General features: G+C 45.9%; 1 protein-coding gene across 1 annotated transcript in view; it reads right to left on the bottom strand.

Moving 5' to 3' along the window:
* The window catches only part of COL26A1 (collagen type XXVI alpha 1 chain), a 157070-nt gene that overhangs the window by 43174 nt on the left and 93134 nt on the right, over nt 1-20762 (bottom strand). The window contains exon 4 of the mRNA XM_042879798.1: nt 10928-10969. Coding sequence (XP_042735732.1) covers nt 10928-10969 — 42 coding nt within the window. The remainder of the gene's footprint in view (nt 1-10927; nt 10970-20762) is intronic.

The raw sequence follows: 20762 nt of genomic DNA, 5'->3' as shown, positions 1-20762 counted from the left end.
GCTGACCCATAATTTCTGAGGCATTGAACAAACTGTGCAGGTGTGGCTCCAAGGAAGTTGTGCTGATGCAGAGGATGTTGAGTAACCCCACTGCCTACCTACAGAGAAGAATGGGATGAATGTTCAGGAAAACATGGGCTTTGCCCTACCCAACCACCACCAGGACAGGTGGCATTCAGTTGTCGACCCTAACAAGCCATGCTCCCCTTCTGCAAGAGGACCCCTGTGGAACCTCTCAGATCTTCACCCACAAACTCTTCTCAGTTTTATGGAGCACATGGTATGCACTGATGGCTCTCAGCCATACAAAGATTTTAGTACGTGGCTTGGAGGGCCAGGAAGTTTGGCTGTTCCTCAGCAGTGATTTACAGCCCAAGAAGATTGCTTGAGTACTAACAGCAACCAACCCCCCACTGCGTAAACCTTCCAAAGAAATTCTCTCCTTGACCCCATAGGATCACAGAAACCCTCCCTGGGGAGCTGAGCAGTTCCCCAAAGGGGTCAGACACACAGCTTCCAGCCGATGGTGCCGGACATTTTCCAAACAAAGCATCTGGTGGTTCATGCACGCTTTGATGGAGAGATTTCCTCACAGGTCAGTGCTGACATGGACTTTCTTCTAACAACATATAACATTTCCTTATTGTTATTCTCCACAACTAATCCTGGACAAAAGCAGTTTTTGGTCTGAGCTGGCACATGGATACACAAGTGCCACAGGTGTGTTGTCCCACCAGGAAGGAAATGAGTGAGGCTTTCTTGGTCTGGATCTGCCTGAAGTGTGAGAAACAGCGAGTTATGCTCTGTGTGCAACCAGCTTCATGCTTTTGATCTTGTTCATCCCCATAGAAAGATAAGGAAAAATAAATCCAGTGCTCCCAAGAGCCAGAAGGCGTACCAGATGTGCTACAGAGCTAATAAAATATGGAGTCCTATTCTCCCTTCTGCTGGCTTGCACATACTAATGACTCCCATAGGTTTCAGAGAGACTGGTTTGAACTGCCTGAAAACCACCTCTGGTGTAGATTTTGAGACATGTTGATAATTTAAGCTCAATTTGGAGAGCTCATTTCAAAAAAGGGCTTGTACCACTCCTGTGTGCACGGCAAAGCAGCTCAAGGGGTGGGCACTCCAGCCAGCACCAGCCCAGCAGCCCTTCTGCTCTTGAAGCATCTCTGAAAGTCCTCTTTATTATCAGTGATGACTGGAAAATGCTGGGAAAATGTAGCCCAGCTCCCTCAGGAGAACTACATAGCATCCAAGCTAGATTTGAACTTTCATCTTGTCCTTCTCAAAGTGCCCAGAAACCCCCATCCACACCCAAAGTACTTAATCTAGACTCAAAAGACGTTTACCTAATCCAGAAAGAGGAATGCAAAACAATATGTCTAAAATTGTCCTGCCAGCAAACCCCTGACATTTATCTAGCTAACCAGCAGATGGATGATGCTCACAAATGCAGACAGTGAGACCAACACTTCATACCTCTGATACACAAACCGCATTCACAGCTTGCTCATGGCACACGAGGGACCAGGCCATTTCCAGATATGGGCTCATAATTTGTCTTTGTAGAAAGCCTGAGGATGATGGTGAGAAATCAAGACAATAAATACCTTCCCTAACTATTCTGCACTTACGTATTTACTCTTATCTTAATCCTGGTAGCTGGTGGTTACAAGGCCTGGCACTGTAAAGTCAGATTTTCTGACCAGGGATAAAGCAATCTGCTTCATTAAAGCCAGCCTGAAATCTCACATCATTATTCCACAATGCATATAGCACTGGGTCAAATACACATGCTCTGTGACCTGAAACTCCAGAGCAGACTCCTTCTGTCTCTACAGAGATACATCACTTGTTGCTACACAGAACCACCATTTATTTCCCCCCTATTCCTCGTTGGCAGATTTGTATTTCTCCAGCTCAACTCCGAGGAAAGAGTTGTGATTTCACTCTGTGAAGTCCAACTTTAAAACACATGGTAGGATTTGTTTCAGAAATATTCCAGCAGGGGGGATAAATAATTGAGATAACAACCACGGGACCGTACCAGTGTATCATGTGTCTCCCAGTCTGTCTCCATAGCATCTTGCTGTCACCTCTGCTTTCCTGCCCTCTGGCCCCACACTGGTTACGTGGGTAAAGCAGCACAATGAGAGGGACAGGGAAGATGCTAAATATCATAGAGGAGATAGACTCAGTGCGCTGGAAGACAGCAGGTCGCACACCCCATATTGGTGGTGACCCACTGAGCTCCGATCCAAAGGCTGCTGCATTTGGTCAGTCTTCAATGGAACCTCCAGTGCTGCCCAAACGGGCACCAGGCTCTAGATCTGCTCCTATGACAAGTGATGGACAGCACTGAACATCCTCCTGAACGTGTCCTGCTACACTCGGCATTCCTACTTTGCTCGAGCAACGTGAGTGTAATTTCATGATTAAACAGTTGCACATTTTGTCTGCTCAAGGCTGAAGGCCCTACAAGTCTTCCAGCTTCTTGCCTGAATTAACAAAAAAGGTGTGATAACAGCTGTATACCAACGGGGATGATTTCAGCATCATTATCACAGCGGCACTGAAGGGAGTAAAATTATCAGGCCAACTTCCAGCATGGGGCCGCAGGTCAGAGAGTGCTGCGGAATGGCATAGAAACCTCTTGGCATCTCTGCCCCATTTCTTAGCTCTGACAGCCCTCATTTGTATACGCAGAGTCTCTGCAGAATATTAAAAAGGCTTTTGGTTTTCCTGCAGCCAGATGCTCAGTAGATATAAATTGCACTGCTCAACTGAAGTCAAGGGATCAAGGCTCTGTCTCTCTTTTTCATGATAGATTGCTCCAAAATTCATATTTCAGAGAGGAGGCGGAGGAGGTGGTTTATAGCATATGAAAGGGGAGAGAATTCTGGAATCACAACGCCTTTGTTTAAACAAATAAAACCTTTGCAGCCAGATTTTTCTAGGTCGTATTTTGCCATTACTAGAAAGTCAAACCTTGCCATACAACGGGGCGGTTTGGAGTGCATGGTGCTACAAATCCCGAACACACAAGTTGAGTATGGCCCAGTTTGGAGAAAATTTCATCGTCCAGTAGTCTCTGAACAAATCTGGAAGAGCATCAGTGAAGTCAGTTAAATTAATCCAGGCAACTGTGTTCCTGCGCTAGGAGGAAAGAATGAAGCTCAAAACTCCCGAGGGGAGCAGGAAGCACTGCTAACTTCTACTGTCAACGTGGTGAGCAGACAGGGGATGAGAAGTGACAAAGACGTCCAGAACGCAGCAGTGGAACAGCAATGTGGTTTCCTCAGGTGACAACAGCATCATCACCATCCCCAGGTCATCCAAATCTCAGTGTCAAACCCCACCAGAGATGTTATACTTGGACACTCACAACGAACCACTGGACCAGTGCCCCTTCCATCCACTTGTTCCCACACACATGCACACAGCTTAGCCAGAGGAAACAAAAAAAATGGAGCAGCGTCATTTTCAGACACCAGAAGAAGTTTCAAGTCAAATTCCACAGCAGAAATGTGAGCACAGACCTCCTGTGCCTGCCTAGGTGGCCCTCAGTGGGGGACAGCCAGCCCAGCTTGCACATCCACCCCTCTTTAATTTGTCTGATTTGACCCTTACAGCCTCCTTACATGGATACCAAGTTTCCCTAAGTAGTTTATGTTCTGGCCCTTTGCAACAGCTTTCGCCAGTGCTCGTGAAGGATAGCAGGCCCAAGCCATAAATCACAGCCAACCTGGGATCTGTTTTTTCAACACGTTTCCTCTAATGAGAGTCAGATGTTGGCTAGATAGACTTTATTAATTGTATTTGTTTGGTATCAGTCATGTCCATGGCTCTGGAGCGGAGCTGGAGCATGTGGAGGGCACCAGGCTGACAGCAGCCATGGGTGGAGGAGGGGAGTGCATGGCTGGGAGCCATGGGGCTGCAGAGGGAATGGGAGCCAGGGGCTGAATGAGTAGTGGGGTCCTGCTGCGGCCTCACATGGCAGCGATGATCCATGTGATCCATGATCCACCCCAGGTACCCGACAGGGAAATGCAGAGCACACCACATCCCTCCTACCCTCAGCACTTCAGGTAATGACCATCTGTCTTCTCAGCCCCTTTCTGGGTCACACAAGTACCCAAAAGCAGAAGGCTCTCACTTTCAACACACGATATCTCTGAGTTCACCACTGTGATCAAAGTATTTCCCAAGTAAGGAACCTGAAGCTCTGAGACATTCAAAGATCTCAGTGACCACATTCTGCTCCCTCCCAGTTTTGACATCAGGATTTTACAGAATGCAAAGTTTCGGTTTCATTCATAAATTGTAAATTATTAGGCTGCCTATCAATAGGAAATAGCACATTTCTGGAATATTTTTGCAGGTTTAGCATCATTATAGGCAATCCAACATCTCCTCTAGAAGACCCCCATCACTGTCAGCATTTCTGTTTGTGATCTTTCTCACTAATATACATACATATAAATATATCCATTATAATGGGTAGGAAAGGGAAAGGAATTTTATCACAAAATGTAATAACTACTAATTGAGAATACAGAAAAAAGTGGTACGTGGCCTTGAGTGGGGGGAAAAAAAAAAGGGTGCCATTTTATAAAAAAAAAATCTGCAATATTTTCTCCAGATTTTTTAAAAATTATTTTCATAGTTTCTTAATGACCTCTTTCAGTCTTTGTTCTCAAAATGGCATTTATTTCAAAATTCACCTAAATTACAAATGAAATGAACTGACTAAATAACTTTAAGTGAAACTAAATAGTTTCCTTTGGGTCAAAGGAAATAATCTGGATTGACCCCAAACCATACTTAACTCATTATGTTGCATCAAACTAAATAAATACGCAAATAAAAATATTAATAATTTATTAAAAAAAAACCTAAATATTTTCATTTCACTTCATCCCAAATCATTTTTCTTTCCAATTTTTTTGGGTCTGGCAAATGAACCCCCCCAAAAACCCTCCATTTCTCACCCAGCTCTATTCTTAAACATCTCACACCACTCACCTTGTTTTATTTTAAATTTCACACATGCATACTCCCACACCAACAACTAATTTTATACATAATTGCTCTCAGCCTGGGGATTTGTGCTCTATCACAGTGCCAAGGATCTATTTTGCAGTTCAGCCTGTGTTCTGTTAGCAGATGGAATTAGATCACGATCATTTATTTACAGGCAGCCATGAGCTGAGAGATCCGTGTTCCATCCATCTCTGTCTGTCGGAACAAGGCTTAGCAGGGAACGGCTGGATTTTGATGCAATGCATTTTGCTAGAAATACATTATCCATTATTTTTAGAAGCACTACGGACATTTTACTAGTGCAGCCTGAAGGCTGAAATAACCCCCGTAAAAAGGAATTTTCCTTCAGCAGCAAGGCTCTATGGGGCTGCAGAGGATGGTGCTCCTGGTACGTGCTGCTGGACATGGAGATGTGCACAGGTCCTTGCTGGAGCCTCCCCTCCCTGCCCAGATGTAAAACATTCCCACAGATAATAAGCCATAGAACAGGCACACAGGTAGTGTGGACAAACTCCCCACAGCAAGGTATGGAACCACAGAATGGCTTGGGTTGGAGAGACCTTAAAGATCATCAAGCTTCAACCCCCCCTGCCATGTGCTGTTTGCATCTCAGTCTGCCTTGGGCACTCCAACCTGGCTGTGAATGGCTCCAGGCACAGGGGATCCACTGCTTCTCTGAGCAATTTCTTATATGGCTATCTGCAGTGAGGTTAAGCACCCCTGAACTGAAGGGGGGAAGCCCAAAGCCTCCCTGCCAAGGAAGCCAAGTGCCAACATCCTCCTGTCTGTGCCCAGCTTCCCACCCATGCCAAAATCCCATGGCTGATCCCCACAGCAATAGGGCCAGCCTCATTCCTTTGCTCTTCCTCCGTGCTGTAGGAACATTTAATGCCTCACTGACCCCAATCCAAGTGCAGAATTGTACAGCCCTGCAAACTCACCCCGTAACTGGGAGACTCTCACGTCTAGAGGCTGCTTTCCATCCCTGCTGGGAGAAGTGATGGGGGGAAAAACACGGTCAAGATGTGGTGTGGTGTAACATGAAACAAGGAAGCAGACAGGACGAAAAGAATCGAGGCTCACCACAAGCTCTGCAGGGACTCCTGCAATGTCAGCCCCACACCTGTGCATTGTAGGTCGGGGATCTCTCACGGTCCCGAGCCAAACTATGTATGTTAACTGGACTTTGTCTCTCAGAGAGATGCTTTAGAGCCAGACAGCCTAGGTTTCCTCTGCAAACTGCATCCAAGGCTAACCACTGTATTGAAAATATGCATCTCGCTGCCAGTTTGGATTACTGACATCAGTTCTACCTCTGCTTTGAGTTTTACTACACTTCAGACTGCAAGGAATAAAGACACGTCTAGGGTTAGATGCCTGCTCTCTGCAAAAAGTCCCTGCATCCCATAAACATGTTACATTTAGGATGCACCACTTCTCCATCCAGCACATTTGGCACTGGCATCCTTCAGCCCACTCCTACTCTCCCACGCAGCACACAAGCACCCATCACGGCCGAGCAAATGGCTCCACCCAGTCCTACCAGATTCTCAGCCTCTTGAGGATCATTTCTCTGCCCAATTCTGCCAATTACCCTTTGCTAGCCTTCATCAAAACCCCTCTGAGCCCCGCAGTGGTCCTCACAGATCCAAGCAGCAGGACAAGGAATACCTTTCACATCTCTGCAGCTGTGACATAGCCCTTGGGGACACAAGGGAGTCCACAGCCCCAGAGATCCCAATATCATCTGGTCCTCGTAAGAGGAGGAACAAGGTAATAATTGCCTCTGATTAGTGGCTAGCACAACATTGCACAGAGGACTACGTTGTTTTGTTTTGTTTCAATGGTAACTTCTGGATGAAGAAAAATGAGTGAAGGAGATATCCTGTTGGGGTCAGCCAGGCATGTTTCATTTTCAGCTTCAAAACGGCTGTGCCAGGCTACATTCCTAATTGACTTTAGGATGGAAAAAAAACAGAAAATATCCATAATGCTGTGCTGAACCAAAACGTTTTCCAGAATTCCTTCACCCTGTTTCTTTAACTCCAAACTCACCAACCTGAGCGTCCACACCTTTCCTGGTACAACCAAGCCCTTATCTACCATGTGCCTATTTGTGCTCAATCTGACTTTTGATATCTACTTGGTAACAAGAACTCACACGTGTATCCTATCAGACATTCTGTCGGTGGTTGCCCTCACCTTGAAATTCTCCTAAAAATGGCACATTTAGACTCAGAAATGGAGGCCCAATGCCAGGGAAGATTTCTCCTGGCACGTGGCAAGCAGTGGGTAAGGCCATCTGTCAGCCTCTCATGCTTGTCACATGTGCTCAGCCCCAGTGTTGTGTCATCCTGACAGCTGTGGAAGATTCGGGAGTGAATCTTGAACATCTCTCTGAGCAGGGATGAGGAACACGGAAAACAGAGCCTCCGAGTCCAAACCGGACAACAGCAGAATGGCACGATTCATCTGCAGGGAACCCACCCCACCCCGTACCTTCCTACAGCAGCACCAAGCACTATCCCTGAGCAACAATACACTGGAAAATAAGCTCCCATCAGGGCTACACTGTCACGCAGCCAGAGGATGGAGAGGCACAGAGCCTGGTCACTGGTGCCCACCACCTCTGGCATCAGGGGTGACGCTGGCACGTCTCAGTTTCACGCAAGCAGAGTTCTCCCTCAGCCAAAAATGCCCCCAGATTTTACAGCCACTGAGAGTTCAGCCCCAGCAGTGCAATCAGAAAACATGAGGGTATTTAAATCAAATCTCTTAACTGCTTGCGTTCATCCTTCTACATGAAAGGTCTCTGGAAGACACTCTCAAGCACTTCACCCAAGCTAATCGCTTGAACCCAAACCATCACAGCCTACAAATCCTTTAAACTTTGCAAGTTGACTTCATGCTGAACAGCTGCCAGGCTCTCATTCGCTCGCAGCCACAGGAACAGCTTTCTTATCAATAAATGGGGATTCCTGCGTATGCAACACTCTGTAACAGCAATAGTAGTGACTCGGTCAAATGCCTCTGCTCAGAGATGAGGAAGCGTCCCGGAGGTTTCAGGCAGCAGCATCAGGAAAGGCAAGATGCACATTTAAAACAAACTATGGCACAGTCCCTTCCAGAAGCCAGTGTGGGGTGTGCTACAGAGATGGGAACGTTTGCTATGAATTGCTGTGCTCTGACACCCAAAATGCTACAGCTTTCCTCAATGGGAAACAACTGGGATATCTCCAAAAGCTGTTGGTAAATGAGGATGTTAACGGTGACAACTGCATCAGAATAAGAGCAATCTCCTATTTTAGCCCAATTAGTGCTGTGCTAAATCAGCCCAGGCCTTGCCTTTTGCAGTGGAAAGAGACACATCTGTGAGGCTCTTACACGTGTTTTCTATTATTCTCCAGCACAATATGTATAAACTAACGCTGTTCTACACTTACACAGCACCTCATCTGGAAATCTGAAAGCGATTTATGAATGGTGGGCATCTGTGACATTTTACAGATGAAAATGGAGGCACGGAGGGATTCAGTAATTAGCCCCAGACTTGTACAATGAGTCAGCTGCAGAGCAGAGCCTATTATTTGTTGTGTGGTAACATTTAGTGTCCAAACACACAGGGACACGAGTCTTGTATCTGCCAAAAAAGCACACAGGCATGCCCCAAAATGCCACCCAGGTCTGCGCTCAGACCAAGGCTGTCTGAATGCACATCCTGAAGTACAGCCTCCTCTGGCAGCCTGCTCCCTCCGTTCTTGTAACACAACTGCAGACCAGAAGAAGGGTTAATACGCCTGAATGTTCGTCTGCTTTTTCCACATCAGTTGATCTAATAAAAAAGATTGATTCTCCCTGCAAATCTGGCCTCACTTTAACAAATCATTTGATTTGACACAGAGGACTATATTCAGATACTTTAAATTCCACTTCAGTCCCTGAAAGAGAAGTTTCTGATGGACTGAACACTTGGAAACAGCCAATAGGAAACACCAGGCTGAGACACCCACCTTGGGTAGGGTTTACATTACTGAGTGTGGCCAGAAGCATCTGCAGATCTCTCTGTGCTGTAGAGCTTATGAGCCTATGAGGAACACCATATTGTTAGAGAAAACAGGCAGCCTGTTCCGTACCTTCTAGAAATACAGCAGCAGCTCACACTTCTGAAGCACCTCCAGTATGTAAGCATGTAAGCACAGCACCACGTTATCCTCCTGCCTGACCCAAGGCAGTGGGCAAGATGCCTGGAGTGACACTCTCAAGATGATGGGATTGGGATCACCGAGAAGTAGAAAAAGCCCATGAAAAAATCCAGACACTTACATTAAAAAATTCTCAATTTCTTCAGCTTGAAAACACAGTAAAACATCTGCAGCCAGATCTCTACAGCAGACCTAATTTGCAGCTTTCCATTATTCCCTCTTGGTGCTGCTTATATCAAAGTTAATAAAAGTTGAATGTGGAAGAAGCTGATTTTACAGGGTTCCCATCCTCAGCATACCTGCTCTCTACTTATCTGGTATGTTTCCTTCTAAAAAGGAGAAGGAATCTTCGTGCCACTTGGTGCCAACATTAAACCCATGCTGCACAAGGAAGGAGTGGAATATCTCCTGCACATTTCATTGTAAAATAGTTACCTCCCCTCTTCCCCCCCCCCCAGCCCTCAGTAAGCAAGTCCCAGGCACATTAGGGACAATGCACCTCTGAAGGCTGAAAAGTATCAAGGTAGTGGTAAGCAGAATAGTACACAGTCACCTCAGACTCACAGATACAGTTTTTCCTGGTACAACTTCAAGGAAGGACCTGGAGAATGGGAAGGGTGTTGGGCACTTCCAGTCTCAGGGTCCCAGCCAGGGGACATGGGTCTGCATGCTGCCCACCCTGCCCCGCTTGGCTGCCCCAGGATGAACCAATTCTGTGCTGAGCAGCCATAGTCAATGAGGCTCAGAGCACGTTCAGTAACATCCACAGAGCACACGAAGAGAGGAGCTACAGTTCAGGCATGAAGCACATCTCCAAAAGGAGCAGAGAGACAGAAGCTTGTCCTGATTTAAGGCTTCGCTGGAGCTTATGGACTGTGAGACAACTTTGGGGTCCTTACTGAATGCAGACTCGGTAAAGAGGCAGATCAACACGAGCTCTCCATCTCCTCACCATATGCCTTCTCTCACAAAACCAGCCTTGTTGGAGCAATCTGTCTGCTCAGCACATGTGCAGCTTTGGCACTGTCATGACTTTCATTTACCACAAAACCTGCACATGGCCATCAGGTACAAAGACTGCTGCGTGAATCCCTGCTGCTTTTCCATTAACCATCAATGGAGATTGACAAGTCTAGTTGAAAACCCTGCTTGGATTTCTGCACATGTACCAGCTTCCAAGCTGCTCACCATGTCAGCTCAGAGGCACACAGTCCTGCAGCAACAGGCAATGCTTTGTTGCCAGTCCACTTTCAACTTTTAAAACCATCTCAGCTTCTCCAGGGGGGGCAGATCAGAGACACCAGCACCAATGTCACAGAAACACTCACAGACATGAGGAGACACCAGGGCCACCACGGCTGGCTCCTTATATAAGCCTGCACTGCAAACAGGGTCACAGCCATCTCCCCTCCAAGAGCTCTGCAGCATCACCTCAAGAAGGAAGCTGATCCCTGCTTTACGGCACTCCTCACTCCTCAAAGATGGATGAGGAGCACAATCTGGTCAGTGAAAGCAGGATGGGAAGCTTTAGTTGCAGGAGGAGAAGCACAAAGCAGGCAGAGACTCACAGCCCCCTCCCCAATACCTCCCCTACAAGCAGTGGGTACCCCTGGCTCCTCCAGCCCCCGCTCTGCTCTGGGTTCTGCTTTTCCCTGATGTTCAAGTTGCCCACTTACGGTCCTGGCTGGAAGAGCGACCGTGCTGGCGGCCCAGGGAACCTGCAGGGACAGAAGAGGCAATTAACACTGGGGACAGGTGAAACCCTCACCCTGTGCAGCATCAGTTCAGCAAAGAAAAAGTTTATTCAGCCTGGGGAGTGAAACTTGCCTTCACCCTCCCTGCTTATTTGGGTCTTAACCCTTTCCTACCCACAGCAAGGCGCAGGTGTGCACACTCATGCTCTCAAAGTGCTGAAACGAGTCTGTAAAAAAGCCCCATGCTTTACTGGAAATGATGCTTCCAAAAAAAATTTAAGCACAAGAATGCCTCCTGAATGATACAGGCTTCAGCAATCCACCCTGGCTGAGCGTACGAGGAGCTTGGGATTTGTTTTTTGCTTTCAGAAGGGCAATCCCTGCCTCAATTGCATGCTATAGGCTATAGCCCCAGGAACAAGGAGGGAGAGCTGAGCCATGGGGAAGAGAGCACTGCACCCTCCCAGCCACTGCAGCTGTGCCAAAACCGAAGTTTGTGCCAGCAAGAAAAGGAATCACTCGGGAAGGGGAAAGGGTTTTGGGCAGTGTGTACACAGCAGCCTCTCCTGATGTTCACAAAGGCAGAGCATGCTCCAGAGGTGCAGGTTTGCCCCCAGCTCTGCAGGACCAGCCTATAGTTACCTCACCTCTAGAGATTTCTCTGTCTCTGTGTGATGATGACTGCAACTGCCTTTGTAAACCACCCTGAGGTCTGCAAAGACTTAACTATTTAAGTCTGTGGACCACAAAGCACTTTCATCTGGAAAGCACAACAGACAAGCGTATCACTATCTATGTGTTCTCACAGAGAAGGGCAAAAAAGGAAAAAGAAAACTGCTAAACAAGCTAAGGAAGTCATCTTGGTACCAGGCATTTCCCACAGCACTGGCAGATGATGGTGACACTGCGGTGTCCTGTATTAGTCCTCATCTACACACATAAAATTGTCTTGAAGATGCAAACTACAAACAACCGTTTCAAGATTCACAAGAACGTGTTTGCTGTACCAGTGACTAGAAACATCGCATTAAAAACAAACAAACAAGATCAGATAATTACTCTGAGTGTGGTTTTGGTTCATTTGGGGCACCGATGGGTTTGCACATGTGCCTAGAGAGCCAAGCAGCAAGCTCGCTCACTGTCCTACTGCAATCTTAACTGGGAGGACTGGGAGATGTTGGTGCAATTTCACCAGCATACATCTGGACAAAGCCTGGAAGTCCTTTAACACCCTCAACATTCAACTAAAACCCACACAGACCCCCTTGGAGGATCAACGTTTTACACCAGTGTTACATTCCTCCTGAATTTGTCCTTTGAGAGAAGCTGACACAGACTGTGAATGTTTCCATAACACTGGATCAAGCACAGGAGACATAAACTTCTGCCCCAAATGAAAACACCTTATCTTGTTTCTTTTTTCTTAAAGAAATTCTATCTCAAGGGAAGCAGCCCCCAAGGTCCTCACAGGATTCTCAGTGTGAGGAACACTTTCCCTTGGTTTAAGCCAAGACGTGGGTTCAAGTCATGTTTATCATACTTCAGATCAGGAACCCAGGTGGATTCAAGCCAGGTCAAACCCCCCAAACAAGCTATGGAGGCTACAAGGCCACACAGAATTTGTCTTGCCCACTAACAAGCTGAAACTCTTAGGTGGGAGTTTTCCTGGAGCATCCCATTTTCAGTGAGATGGCCGCTGCAGCCACAGGCTTGTATGAGTGCTTCTTCCTCAAAGAAGAGGACTGGTCCTGAAGAGAAATCTAATCTTGCCTTACAGCGTCTGTGGTGGGTGCCCCATCCCTACAGACAGCCAGGGTCAAGCTGGAAAGGACTCTGATAGAGCTGTGGGTGCCCCTGTTCATTGCAGGGGAGTGGGACCAGATGGCCTTTGAGGGTCCCTTCCAACTCAAACAATTCTATCATTCTATACAAGCAATAAACTGCAACCTGAATTTTGGGGAATTGGTGGTTGCAGAAATAGGTATGAGAGGGAACTCCCAGCTAGTGCAGCAAATCGCTTTGATGCAGAAAGCCTTGCGTCAGTGCAGAGCATTGAAGCTAAGTGCAAGCCATGACAAAAGTCTCAGAACCACACAGCTTTGTGCTGCTAGCAGAGTAACTCGATAACCACTACGCAATAAATTTTTCTTTCATTAATCTACCATTAACAGCAACTACAAACAACCACGCTCTACTCTGAGGAGCAGATTATGATCCCAGTTTAGTCCTTACCAGTTACAATTAGATTAATGTTTTATGCCTTCTGCAAGAACTGCAGAGTCAACAGAATACCAAAGGCCAACTTCGGAGGGATCCCATTATTAACTCAGGATCCACCTAGAGTTAAACCACATCCCCAAAGCAGCATCGGAAGTTTCCCCCTTTGCACAACAGTGCCAGGCTATCAATGGCATCGAGATGTTTACGAGGTCTTTTCTGCAACAGCAACAAGAAAACAAAATCACAAGAAACGCAATAAGAAAGGCCAGGCCAAGGTAGATATGCATCCCACAGCCCTGCACAGGGAATCCATTTCTGGATTGTTGCCTAAAACTCTGCATCCGCCTTGTGCTGGCTCAACCCCCACTGCTCTTGGCAGGTGAGATAGAAAATTGGTTATAAAATGAGCCCTGTATTTTATAAGTTTCATAAACATTTTTTTAAAAAAAACTCAAATATGAGGTATTCTCAGATGATCCTGTGCCAGAGAATAATGTAGTCTAACTTGGAAACAGAGTTACCACCTGTTCATGGCAACTACTCTTTTAATCTTCATTTCTATTTTATGAGCTGACCAACACTATTTTATTAGCTGATAATTAGTTTAGGTTGATTTAATTAAACTGAATTGATTACAGCCCTTCTTCCTCCAAGGGCAATCCTTCTGCAGGATTAGGAGCTTTAACAACTTGGACCCTGTACCTGTGAAGCCTTATGGCAGACCCTCTTGTCAGAAGTGGTCACACTGTTCAGGTCAATATATGCCAGGGGACACAGAGATGTTCTTAGGCACTGGCTAAGAAAAAGGCAGAACCTGGCTTCCTGGTTAGAAAAAGGGGTGATAAATTGGCCCCAGGTACCATTACTTTTTCAGCTTAACTGAAGGCAGGAACAGCAGGGATGGTGGAGGGGGTAAATTCTAAGCAAACGCTGCTACTGAAACCAATGCAAAGATGAATGCAGTTAGTACTCAATCTAAAGCTATAAGCTGATGACAAGAATCTGTTGTCATCAACAGGCCAACACATCATCTGCATCTTGGATGGATGCCTCTGAAATAGATCGCAGAACGGCTTGTGATGGAAGGAACCTTAAAGCCTACTCAGTTCCAACCTCCTTGATGTGGGCAAGGTTGCTAACCACTAGACCAGGCTCATAAGGGCTGCGTCCAACCTGGCCTCAAGCATATCCAAGGATGGGAATTGCATATCAGGCAAAGAAAGCTTTTATTTTTAAGTGTCTGCTCCTTTGTGAGCACAAATATTCACACAACAGCATTCAGGCTAAAGCACCATGCCTCTCCAAAAGTCTGGTCTACATGGAAGAGAGCATAGGGTAGACATCTCAGCTAGTTTTAACACATCCTTGAATTTGTTTGTAATGGATTTACCTGCAAGTGAGGTATGGGTCAGACTGAGAAGAGACAGCATTCATCCAGATGGGTTGTATACTCAGTTACGTTTGGCTTATTTTAAAGAATCAAAGCAGTAACTGACCACCAGCAACTTCATCAATAGCCTCTGGAGTACTGGCCCTTACCGAGCTGGACTCCAGAGAAATACTCAGGGATGAACTTTCTCATGTCATGATTTCCTAAGTCCCATTTTGCAACGAGGCAGAACTGAGCGGTTAATTATATCTGCAGAGCCTGCAGTAGAGGTTGTGGCAACAACTCAACCTTGGAGAAAGGATAAAAATGACTGTAACAGTAGTAGATATTTGGGTGCAGTTAAGTACAGACAACGCTGTAGTCAAATGGCTGTTCTTCAAGATATATGTTGCCTTTGATACTTACAGAGCCTTGAAAAGTGAAACACCATCATTAGTCATAACTTGCTGGCAACAGGAACCCTAATAATTCTAACTAATTGTCATGGAAAGTTACCCTGATTGCAAATTTGACAGTTATAAAAATCCAATTTAGGAATTCCGAACAGGCCAGGAACATAATTAGGGACTATATTTTAACACCCTCTTGATCAATGGTGGGGTAATGGAGAGACTTCCAAGAGCTTTGTTTTGAAATGAATGGCGCCATATTGATGAAACAACTTGGACAGAAACCAGAAATTAAATTGAAAGTTTAAACAATGCAGCTGTATTTTATCATCCTGTATTGTCAAGCTTTAACGAAAATAGCTCCTAAACAGAGCCACATGTTTTGCCTATTGCCCAAAAACTGAAGGTGAATTTTAAAACCCTTTCCTAAACTGCAGGATGCCAAGATTTTTCAGCTAGAAGTTATTATTAGGACGCTACAGTATTTCATAGAAGTCTTGACAACGGTTTTGTATGGTTTCTGTAACGGCAACTTCATTTTTTAAAGCAGAGATGGCTCAGATGAGTGACGCTTCGAAAAAAAAATGAATGGAGTCTCTGCTGTGCATTTCTTGCATATGGGATGTAAAATTAAGAATTAAAATTTCACCATCACTGGAACCATAGAAACACAGAATGGATTGGGTTAGAAGAGACCTCAAGGACCATCAGGTTCCAACCCCCCTGCTGCAGGCAGGGCTGCCAACCTCCATATCTAATAGTAGACCATTGCTGAGCAATCAGTGCAGGGAATATAAGCAGGATTCCCTGCTCATGCTACATGTCATTAACAATACTGTCAGCTCCCTTCTAAACTCGAGGCCTGGGAATAAATCAAATACAGGTATCTCTTGTGTTTCGGTGACAATGACGAAACTGTACTTTTCTCATTGTCACTGAAACACAAGAGATACCTGTATCTCTTGTCTGAGAGAGACACCTGTATCTCTTGTCTGCTAGTCTGAGAGAATCTCTTGCCTTTGAGGATTAAGATACGATGGAGAAAGCCACTTTTGTTACCTACAGTGCTCTGAGAAGCAGATCTTTGATAACTCTAGCAAATTGGTCAATATACAAGAAACAGAAAATGCATAAAAAGACTCAGTTTCTTTAATATTCAAGCTGCATTTATACAGCTGGGAAATTAGGGGAAAAAGTTCTGGGGTTTGGCTTCTTGTCTGTTCCAATAGCCTAGAGGATTTTAGAGGGGTGCTAGTCATACAAATTAAACGGGATCCTACCATGTTTCTTTACTGGAAATACAGTATTTAACATTGTAAGACTCAATTCCATATTGTGCAAAGACCTGCTGAGAAACCAATACCATACTAAGTTCTGCCATCCTTCCCCTTAGAGGCTTAAGTGTGATCTCAGTTTTGAATCCCTGTAATCCACAATCAGAAGAAGAAAAAAACCCCAAAAGCTCTGGGGTTGTAACCCTCCAGCTGAAGAGGTTCAATGGCTCAACCCTCACATGAGCTACAAGAACGAGGTATTTTAATTGCATCTATCAGGAAGTTTGCAGAAGGACGCACGCAACTTTCATCTCATTCCACCGGGTGGAGGAAGGGAGAGGAGACATAAGGAGATAAAAAAGCAGAGACCAAAAGGGGTGCAAGCAGTGTCTCTCAGCCTCTCTTGCTCTGGATAAACATGTCTCTCAGATCCTGAGAAAGGGAGATCAGGCAGCAAGCCCTGGTAATGGCAGTCTGCAAGGCTGAGTGTCTTTTATCTGCCTGTGTGACACGGCTTCCAGAGAACACATGGAACAGCGAGGTTGGACAGCTTCCATCTCAATCCTGCATGCTCTTTTTCCCTGTGTGCTCCTCTGTGAAGGGTTAATGATATGAGTACGTACTACGTGTTTTTGTAAGTGTGAGGTCTGAGAAGAGCAGGTCAGGTAACTCTGTAATGATTAAAGCCAAGGCGAGCAAAAACCTAAAGCAAGTTGAATGCTTCTGATTTACTTACTACTCAACACTCCAGTGAACCCATTCAGACAAGCACTCTGCACAGCACCATCTCCAGTGTGAGCACAGCCTATACAACACACTGACCCCAGCCGTTGCCTCCCTGCCCCATAGCAGCACTTCACCCATCTGCTGGGTGTGCTGCGATCACACTAACCTCTGCTGGGAGGCTGTGTTGCCTGATGGCACACTGAGCAGAGCAGGGCAGCTGTGGGCAGGCTGCTACCCTGGGACAGCAAGCAGGCAGCCCCACCAACCCTTCACATCTGAGTGAAGGTCTTTCTGTTTCACATCCCTGCCTACTAAATGATGCATCCTTGCCTTGCGTACATGAAAGGTATTAGCTGTATGATAGAGGCTGAAAGACTCACTATAGAGGTCACATATGCTCCTTGGGCAGACCATAGAAAGCACTCTTTTACTCAGCTTCTTACCCAATACATCACTGCAATGCAAATTCTTGTGTTCATTAAATGGTATCTCAAATGTCGGAACTAGGAGATGGTTTTTAATGAGGTTGCTGCTCCCATTCATCTGCCACCGCTCAATATCTCACTAGCAATTTATCTCTCTCAGCAGACTAACAAGACTGTAAAAGCAGCAAGATACATGCTGGCCAAATAGCTGAGCTCCTATAGCCTAGTATGTGAACATGGACATCCAAAGTGCCTCATAACCTCACAGCCCAGGGCTTTGCTGATGAGGCTGAAGGAAGGGCTCAAAAGAGGGAGCACCTACCTGCACTGTAGCAAGTTTTCTCTACAATCCTTTCATGGCTAATGAACATCCAACAACGCTTGATAAAAACAGTGTCTGCTACTGATCAAGCACTGGTTGCTTTGTATCACACTTGAATCTAACAGGAAGAAACGTCCGAGAAGATGTATTGTCTAAGTTCAATGTTTTATCAAAACCATATGAGCACACATAGCCTGAGGCTCTGGTCAAAAGCCAAAACACACAGGCAGGAAACTGCAAGTGGGTAAAATGTGACACTCAAAAAAAGGGTGGTTACCTCTACGCCAAAAGCAAAGGCATTTTTACCATGATGGTACAGTGTTATCTGGAACACCTCTGCCTCCTGAAACAGAACACAGAGGTTGCCACACAGTCTTCTTGGTCCAGGCTCTACTGATGGAAATCCCAGCTCAAACCACCTCTGGACGACATATCCAGCATCTTTTCATCTGCATATCCATTAATATAGATGCATGCACGCATTCACGTACCCCAGTGTCTGCACTATGAGGAAAACCACTTCCATCACAGCTATTTTTACTCTCAGACTACCACCAAGAAGCTCTCTCAATGATTTCCCTCACAATACGGACTTTGGCTTCAGTGACAAACTATGCCCCGTGCTCTCCTGAAATATATACCCTTATGCCAGCACCACAGGACAGAGCTGCCAGTGGTTGGAGTCAGTGCTGAACCTGTACCATCCCAACCACCCTTTGCTGCCCTGTGTCCACCTCAGCCCCTATTTTCCAATGAGGTCAACTCTGGAGTCATCAAGACGTGGGGCAATGGAACTGCGTTTCAGCTGGAAGGGACAAGGCTTCTACAGTTTTATCAGCTCCCAGCTGCTGAGAAAACAAGAGTTCCAGCAGCACTTTCTAAACCCATGTTTAACTCCCAGGAGAGCAGCTCTAAGTACCAGCTGGCTCATGGACTTCAGATACCTGCCACATGCACTTATGCAAAGAGAGCCCAAACCATCTGTGACAAGAACACGAGGTGAATACAATGCACTAACCATCACCAAGCTATGCTAGCACATTTTTATGTGTTAAATCGTTGTTTCCAATTAACTCTGAACAAGAAAACACATACTGAGTGAGCTTGCCACATTCCTGGTAAGGCACAATCCACAGGTCACAGGGCATCAGGAAACATCTCCAAATCCCCACGGTTCTTCATTCCTAGCCCCAAGCACACAGCACCATCCCAGCAGTGCTTGCCTAGCCTGGCAACATCTATTTACAGCAGTAAAGCTCTGACACTGCTGCCCACGTGCTCCATCCCTGCTGGTGCCCCAGACCATGGATGGGATTCTGGGCAGCCTGAGCCGGTGGGGGGCAGCCAGCCCACGGCAGGCTGTGCAGGCTGTGAGGTCCCTTCTAACCCAACCATTTTGTGATACCAATTGCACACTGCACCATGACACACAGCAGCAGAAGAGGCCTACTAACTGCTACCTGGTCTTAAATTGACTGTCCAGTCAAGCTTAAAAAGTCTCATGGAAAAGGCATTACACCACATATGCAACGGCCACAGCTCCCTCAATAACATGCCCCCCATCACTGAAAAGTAACATAGCTGTTGGAAAGAACTGGAAAACAGTTTTTAAGATTCATTAAAATATTTCAAAAAGTTACTTTGATTTAAAAACCCACCTTAATAAAGCTATATTTATAGTTTCTTTCCACAGTCTTCATCCATTTATACAGCTGCAGTTCCTCTAAAAGACAGTTCAAAGAAATGCAGCTCCAGGCACCCAGTCAGAGCCTAAAAATCCATTGCTGAGTTGCCCAAGATTTCACTAATAAAATTTGTCTTCGGCAATATAAATTGAAGAAGTCAAAACAGAAACCAGTTTATAATCTACCGCAGCGGGTTTTTCAATCTGTGTCTCCTCTCCATGAAAGGGAGCTCCCCACAGCCTCTGATTGCTGTTGGGAAATAAGCAAAGAAGTGAATGCTGACACCTCCCCCTGTCTGATCAGACCTGGGGGTGCTGCAATCTGCTTGGAGAGGTGGGCACCCATCTGTGATCAAGACAGCCTTCTTGCTCACACAGTAGACTACAAATCTGCAAGGAGTAGATGGAGTTGGATTACTCAACCCATCCCTCCTAATAACCAAAAGCAACATGTTTTATGCTCTGCAATTGCATTGTGCTACGTGGAGCACATCCCTGGAGGTGTTCAGGAAACGTGGAGATGTGGCACTGAGGGACGCAGATAGTCAGCATGGTGGGAACGAGTTGATGGTTGGACTAGATGATTTTAGAGGTCTTTTCCAACCTTAATGATCGTACGATTAAAATTAGGATGGAATCAAAATGTGCTCAGAGCACTGAAAAATAAGTTATTGGTTTACCTTTCAGCTATAGCAGACTTTTAGGCTTTGCAAACTGGTTTCCCAGTGAAAGAAATCCATTGCACAAAATCCAGGGAAGAGATCAGGCTATGTGTGACGTCGCACGAAGCAAGCTCTCCAAAACCCTGCACTGAGTTCAAAGGAGCAGGTCCTCCCCCGGCCCAAGCTGAGCAGGGCAATCACCAGCTGTGAAGTCTGGAACAGGCACAGCAGCTCTCATCACATCACCCATCCACACTGCAGCACATTCCTCCAGACTTTTGGGACAGCAGGTCTCATGTATGCTAGGAGCTTACCCAGTGAAGCAGGGTAAAAAACAAGCAGATCTCAAGGAAGAGAACTCAGCTGATCTCAGAAAACACTGTGGGGTAGCCCTGCTCTAGAAAGAAGAAATAAAGCAGGGAGAGAACAGTTCTGCTGTTATTAACTGCTCCTTGCGTAAAACTAATTTGGCCAAATCCATCAACGCAGCACTTCTTCAAGGTCTCTACAATTCCCATGCACAAACAGGAATGCTCAGGGCCACATGCATGCCATCTGGCAGCCCTTACTGTAACCATGTGTGTGCTCAGTGCCTGGACGGGGCCAGAGTGCTCTCTTGGTGCTACTGAAGCATCGCTGCTAAATAACAGACCAATAGTTAACTTGCAAAGCCAATTACTACAAGAGCATAGTAGGGTTTGTGTCTTTTGTTGTCTGGTTTGTTT

The sequence above is a fragment of the Lagopus leucura genome, unplaced genomic scaffold (genome assembly GCF_019238085.1).
Source record: "Lagopus leucura isolate 7727_CA_CO unplaced genomic scaffold, USGS_WTPT01 Super-Scaffold_100024, whole genome shotgun sequence".
NCBI lineage: Eukaryota > Metazoa > Chordata > Aves > Galliformes > Phasianidae > Lagopus > Lagopus leucura.
This window is presented reverse-complemented; position numbering and strand designations above follow the sequence as displayed.